Source organism: Manihot esculenta, chromosome 16 (assembly GCF_001659605.2).
Source record: "Manihot esculenta cultivar AM560-2 chromosome 16, M.esculenta_v8, whole genome shotgun sequence".
Taxonomy (NCBI): Eukaryota; Viridiplantae; Streptophyta; class Magnoliopsida; order Malpighiales; family Euphorbiaceae; genus Manihot; species Manihot esculenta.
In genome coordinates, this window is record NC_035176.2 from 6548646 (window position 1) to 6555952 (window position 7307).

The following is a 7307-nucleotide window of genomic DNA, read 5'->3' on the forward strand; positions in this document are numbered from 1 at the left end:
TACAAGTGGGAGACTATAGGAATACAAAAAAGAGAAGAGATTAGCCTAAATCTACCTCAAGATATATTTTTTTTAAGAAATAAGAAATTATAGTTTACTATATTAGAGATATAGATGCACATAAAATGAAAGTCTTTTCTAGGCATGAAGTAATGTTTTGAGCTCACTAATGAAGACTAGTATGAAAGATGTTTTGTGCAGACTTGTGAAATCATTGAGTAAGCGTAGAGGATAAGATAATGAGTTGATGTATTTAAATTATTAATTGCAATTGTGCAATTTATATATACTATTTTATATCAAGAGTATAATTATGAGAAGTATGTCAGACAGATAACAAATATCTCCTCATACGGCATTGGTTTTATTATCTAGTAAAATAATAAAACACAAGACAATTATATGTTTTATTTTATCTATGGATAAAATTGAGAGGTCAAAAACTTATAATACAATATATCATCTCAAAGAGATTGAAAATAATAGTGGGAGATCATTGTATTTTACAATGATCTTATGTAAATAAGTTACATTATATGTCTTAACAGATGAAGTTCTGTTTTAAAACGAGTAATTTAGATAACTCAAATTTAAATATTAAGTATGTCAAATTATCATCTGTACAGTATCCTAAATAGAAACATACACTCCATTATGAATAGAAAAAAATATTGTAGTATGTGATTTATACCACATGTGCTTGTGACTAATAATGGGAGTATAATCGCTGATTTCTACTTGTTAATGTATGATGTAGAACTCTGATTTGTTACTTGAGACTTAATTTAATGTTTGCTATCCTAGGATATTATCAGATGATTATACATGATGCAATCTGACAGGTATTCCTAGAAAAACAAATTGAATTAAGGTTGAAAGTATCGAGATGTGAAGAAGATCATATGAAAGTATAACATTAGTTTTGTGTTCAGTGACAGATCAATATGTTTATTTATGGATAAAACATAATTATGAATATAAAAGAAAATAATTGAGAATATATGGATATTTAATGTAATAAATGATCTAGGGTATTGTATATTGTAACTACTCTAAATTTTGTCATTCGAACGGTTATATTACCCTAATAGAAATATAACATTTGAGCCCTCGAAGTATGCACAGGTCATACAGTCTATTTGTTAAATATGAAAATTATAGTGTATATATCATCATGCCCTATCATGTGTGAATGGGAGATGAAATAAATTATACACCCAAGATAGAGCCAAAAAAATAAAGTCCAAAATAAGATTCTATATCTTATTTATAATAGTCCAGTTTTAATTTATTTTATATAAATTAAAAAAAAAAAAAGAAGAAGAAGAAAAGAAAGATTTTAATTTAAATATTTGATAGTTACATTTCTTTCTGCCATATAACTGCTCTGTGTGAGTTGTGGGTAAACTCATTTTCTCTCAAACCGATTGTTAACGAATGTGCTCCCTCCGCTCTCTTAAAAAAAATTCTCTCCTCTCTTTTTCTCTCAAGAGGCATTATCAAAATAGTTTTTATGAGAATAAAATTTCTCAAGATTTATTTTTTGTTGGGTTTATTTTCTGTGGATGTCAGGCTATCTCCTGTATACGTCGGTTGACTTCCTATTCATATGAAATGAATGGCATTGGTCGTAGAAATTGTGGATATTCAAGTACTTGAATTTTTGTAGAATATACTGCAGTTGCAGGTAACCCTTAAACTATGAATTATATGTATAATTCATAGAAATACATAATTATGTATGAGTTATGTGATGTATGGTGAACTTTAGTATGTTTTTTTTTATTCTGAAAAATTTATGGATTTTCCAACAAATTGAATATAAAAGTTTTTTTAAACTTAAATAGATTTAAATCCTTTGAAATAAATTGAATATCAAAGAGTGTCTAATGAGTTTCAATTAACTTGATATTATGAAAGTAGATATGATTTAAGTTCCAACAAATCTTTTGTGCCTTGAAATAGGAAATTGGAAATTTTAATATAAATGAATACTATTGCCTACACCCTTGTATTATTTGTAGCTAATCTATCGAAGACTTGAATAAATGATAATATATTAAACACTTAGAACATATAAAATCGTAACAGTTCTTTTTTAAAAAAATATATATATAAAATAATAGTTAAATACATATTAATCATATCAATATCAAAAAACTCAAAAAATCTTAGGGTAATTTACGATTTAGTCCCTGGGTATTGCCATTATTAACAAGTCAGTCCCTGTATTTTCAGAAACCTATTAAAACGTCCTTATATAATCAAAACGTTAACAAATCAGTCCTTCCATCCACTATTACCCTCTTTTCCGTTAAAAATACGATGAAAAAGAGAGAGAATATTTTAAAAATCCAATTTTACCCTTTTCAATCCCTATTAAGCAGAAATGTATGGGTGGGTTTGCCATAACAGTCCGATTACAACCCTAGAAGCAACCTCTCATCATCTCTCAGCAGACAATCCTCCCTTTACTCTCTCATCTCCAATTTTACCCTTTTCAGCATACTCCATCATCTCTCGGCAGACTATCTTCAACATTGATCAAGCACTGAAAGGATCCCACCTCCGTTTCGTTCATAATAGCCGACGATCAAGCACCTAAAGGATTCATTCTATCTTCGCGAGAATGTCTGGCATCAGCGGATCGATGGGAAGCTGGGATGGTGGTTACATGAATGTGAATTGCTGCTGTGGAAAAAGAGCGGGGGTTCGCATATCTGAATCTGCTAGTAATCCAAACAAGCTGTATTATTACTGTCGAGATAACAAATGTGGGTCATTTCTTGGGTGGTGCATTCCAACAAATGTGAACTCTCCAACATCAAACAGTATAGGTGAAGGGTTAGAGGTATTCAAGGCCAACTTATCAAGAACGATTGCAGAGATTAAAGAAGAGTTGCTGAAGATTAATGAAGAGACCAAAAAATTACATGTAAAGCTGCAAAAGATTGAAGCTATTTTGAACCAGATGAAGAATTGTATGATAATTATATTGTTACTCTTGATAGTGTTTGCTGTAAAAACACCATAAAAAGTTGTTTAGATGCATTATATAAAGCTGCAGAAGATAGAAGTTATGTTGAACCAGATTGTAGTATATTCTTTATGTATGAATGAATTCTGTACTATTTATCTAAGTTAGATGAGTGGAATTTTAGCATGTTAGTTTCTTGTAAGTGAATGGTTAAAATGAAAGACCAAACAGTTGTACTGATTCAAAACTGGAGGACCTAATAGTTTCGAAATTTAATATATAAGGACTAAAAAATTGTAAACGTTAAAACTTAAAGGACGGAGAAATTTTAAATACTTAAATAGATGGACTTAGAAGTTGTAAAATTAAAAGTAATAGAAGAGTGATGATAATGTTACATTTATCCAACTGTAACTTAATATCAAGTACAAACAAATTTTATAAATGCACAATGAATAAAATTGGAGCTGAGCAAATGAAATTAAAGGCATAACTTCATTAATATGTCCTTTTTGTTCAAATATGTATTACAAAATGAGACTTTACAAAATCAGACTTGATCATTACAATGTCATACATCTATTACTGCCATTTTAATGATCAAGTAAGGCCAATATCTGTAGCACTGTACCAATATCTATGATAAACTCCCAAAAAAGAATCTGTGCACAGATTTACAATATTTCCAAATAGACAAAAAGCTCAATCCAATGCCCCAAAATACATGTTTTCCCAAAATGTACAAATTATATCCCATCAACTAACAACATTCTCAAAAAGATCATTGGATATTCCAAAGGCTCCTTTAGATAGTTGGTCCACCACTTGATCCCACTTGATTAGTATTAACCCCTCTTGAAGTCCCCGCACTTGATGCAGTAGTGTGTTTTCTCTTCTTTTGACTTGCAGCCATATTTGCCTACAATTAGAGAAATACATAAAAAGGTTAAAAAGGTTAAAAAGGTTAAAATAGATTCATTATATGCAAGCAAACAAAGGTATAGTTACCCCAACAGCAGCATATTGACAACTTCTCTTATTGTGGCCTGTTTGTAAGCACCTAGCACAAGTGACAGTTGATGTCCTCCTTCCTCTTGCTGGTGGTTCACTCTCATCTCTCTTTCTAGCCTTCCTTGGCCTTCCTGGTTGCCTCCTCAAAGGAGGTGGCAACATTGATGGGTGTTCATTATCAGGTTCAAGCTCAGTTTGAGGAACAGGATGTATGGCACCTGCATAAACTCTTGAATAGCACTGCACAGTGTAATATTCATGGCAAAACTCTTCAATATTGCCCCTAACATATGCAATTGCTCTAGCAGCATGCTTGCATGGTAAACCACTTATATCCCACCATCCACAACTGCATGTCCTTTTAGCTAAACTAACAGCAAACCTACATGGACCCTCATGAACCTCATACTCTTCATTTCTACCAGGGAGCAACTTAAGAAACCTACTGGCAGTAATGATTTTATTCAATACTTTCTTTGTTCTTGGTGTAACTATCCCTTCCCATGTTTGAGCTTTAACAAATCTTCTATGCAACCTAACCATACATTTCTGCCTAATAGATTCAATAATATTGATAATAGGCAAACCTCTCAATTTCACTATCCATGCATTGAATGATTCGGTCATGTTGTTAGTGTAATTGTCACACTTAGCTTCAGGCCAGAATGCATGTCTAGTCCATTGACTGAATGGTATGTTGATCAACCAGTCATATGGCTTTTGATCTCGCTTGGGCTTCAAATTCTTCATGTGAAGCCAAAACTCATAAGAATGAGTACTCTTTGCAGCATTCCAAAAATCATCTCTGAGCATCAGTCCAGGGAACTCTTTCTTGAAATTCATGTATAAATGCCTGCAACAAACTCTATGAGATGCATTGGGAAATATATTTTTGACAGCATCAATGAGTCCCTACAACAAAAAAATAGTTAGTAACTTAAATTAATAGCATATAGTTCAATATGCTAAATTAAAAAAAAAATTGAATATTAATTCATACCTTTTGCCTATCTGACATAATAGTTAAAGGCCTAGCATCAGTTCCTCCACCAATGCAAGAATAAAGATTCTCTAGGAAAAATGTCCAGCTATCACCACATTCTGCTTCAACTATAGAAAATGCAAGAGGTAGCACACCTCTATTTCCATCCAGTATGACTGCAACTAGGAAAATCCCTCCATATGGACCCTTCAAGTGGCAACCATCTAATCCTATAAAGGGTCTACAACCATTCTCAAACCCAGACTTTATAGCATCAAACATAATCCATATTCTTTGAAAAACAAAAGGATCATCTTCATTAACCCTTGGAGCTGGCTGAATTTTTACAACTGTACCCGGGTTATATGTTTGCAAATAATGGACATATTTCTTAAGTTTTTGGAAACTTTCACAATGCATGCCCATATTCTCATCTCTAGCCTTGCACTTAGCTCTATATAATTGCCACACAGGAACTTCCACACCCCATTTTCCCATCAACTCATGCTGCATGAGTTCATAACTCATGTCAGGGTCTGCCCTCAGCTTTTCCCTAAGTTTTTCTACTATCCACTTGGTGTTTGAATTCAAATTTTCATTTCTTAATGGTCTTATGCATGTGTGCTCATCATGTAGAGTCTTAACCATGAAAGTGACTTGGTCAGACAAAACTGATGCATGAAACCTCCAGGGACATCCTGTACTGGAACACTTAGCTGTTAATCTAGTAGAGTCATTTTTAACTCTTGTAATATCATATCCCCCCTTAATAGCATAATCTCTCATTGCATTCCTCAAAGTTACAATGTCCTTAAAAACTTGGCCCTCTTTAAACAAAATCTCTTCCCCTTCATTGTGTTGGAAGGGATGATCATACATGCCATGATAAGGATCAATATATTTTTTCTTTCTATTATTTGGATCATAAGACTCATTCTCACTATCTTCAACCTCTTTGTCATTGTCACTAGCATAACCTGATAACCCATCTGACTCCTCAGTACTAATCTCATTGTCAAATATAACTTCTTCAGGTAAATCATCTCCAACCTCACTTTCATTGAATGATACATCACTTTCAGAATCAATTTGTGGTGATTCATTGGCCCCTCCCCCTAACTGCCCACTTTCACTAACACTTTCCTGTCTTATCCCTCTACCTCTAGTAAAACTGCTTCTTCCTCCCTTTCCTCTTAATGGCACACTCCTGCCCCTACCTCTTGTGGACACATCCCTATTTAATGGGGGAGTTTTTCTACCTAAGGCATCATCAAGGTTAATATCCTCAACAGTATTACCACCCTCACCAAGGTTACTACCCTCACCAGTATCACTGCTCTCACCAATAATACAAACATCATCATCATCATCGTCATCATCAGACATCTCAGTGTTCAGAGGGACCCCCTTTACGTGTACAGTCAAAGGCAATTTATGACTACGTTTGTACAACTCAAAAGCCAACATTAAATCATCATCATTTTCTACACTCATCCCACTACCAGTAACAAACGAAACAAATGATGCAGCTATGTTAAACAACTTATAAACATCAGACAACAAGGATATGTACGAATACCTTGCAATAGGGACATTATATAAAGAATCGGTTTTGTTTTCATATGTCAACACCACAGTAAATCTCTCTTCCACAGCCATGTTTTCAGACCTGCACACATGAATCACACATTCTTTAATTAGTCAAAATCTCCTGAAAAAAAAAATACACTAAAACTATCAGTAACAGTAAGTGGTACCCACATGTTTTACTATAATACAAATATTATGATCACACATCCAAAGAAAAAAAAATAAAAGAAAGCACAAAAAGTTACCTTTCCCCAGTTGTTTGACAGAAACCAACAAAATCGGGACCACAACTTCTCTTCGACAGAACCCAACTTCTCTTCGATAAAAACCAACAAAATCGGGACCACAACTTCTCTTCGACAGAACCCAACTTATCTTCGATAAAAACCAACAAAATCGGGACCACAACTTCTCTTCGACAGAACCCAACTTCTCTTCGATAAAAACCAACAAAATCGAGAAGAGAGGATTTAGGGAAGAAGAGGGAAGTTAGAGATTTGAGAAGAGAAGTTATCGACTTGGGAGAAGACAGAAAGTTAGGGATTTAGGAAGAGAGAGGTTATCGATTTGGGAAGAAAAGAGAAATTAGGGATTTCGGAACAGAGGTTTTCATTTTCGGGAGAAGAGAGAGAGAGGATAGGGATTTGAGAAGAGAAATTATCGATTTGGGGAAAAGTTACACTAAGGTTATTTTGGTCTTTTCATCTTATTTTTAACGGAAAAGAGGGTAATAGTGGATGGAAGGAC

The 7307-nt window shown here is 33.6% G+C and overlaps 1 protein-coding gene across 1 annotated transcript; it reads right to left on the reverse strand.

The window, feature by feature from the left end:
• Positions 1 to 3449: 3449 nt before the first annotated feature.
• Positions 3450 to 7088, reverse strand: LOC122722099. Its single transcript, XM_043951769.1, has 4 exons — positions 6806 to 7088; positions 4989 to 6639; positions 3986 to 4900; positions 3450 to 3896 (listed from the first exon to the last, which is right to left on the reverse strand). The coding sequence occupies exons 2-4, from the start codon at positions 6627 to 6629 to the stop codon at positions 3783 to 3785; spliced, it is 2670 nt and encodes an 889-aa protein (XP_043807704.1). The 5' UTR covers positions 6630 to 6639; positions 6806 to 7088; the 3' UTR covers positions 3450 to 3782.
• Positions 7089 to 7307: the final 219 nt, after the last annotated feature.

Excerpts from the sequence above, each read along its gene's own strand:
- LOC122722099 (XM_043951769.1), bottom strand. The coding sequence starts at position 6,629 with ATGGCTGTGGAAGAGAGATTTACTGTGGTGTTGACATATGAAAACAAA. Across the intron at positions 4,901-4,988 it reads TTATGTCAGATAGGCAAAAG|GGACTCATTGATGCTGTCAA; the intron begins GTATGAATTAAT and ends TTTTTGTTGTAG. Across the intron at positions 3,897-3,985 it reads GTCAATATGCTGCTGTTGGG|GCAAATATGGCTGCAAGTCA; the intron begins GTAACTATACCT and ends CTCTAATTGTAG.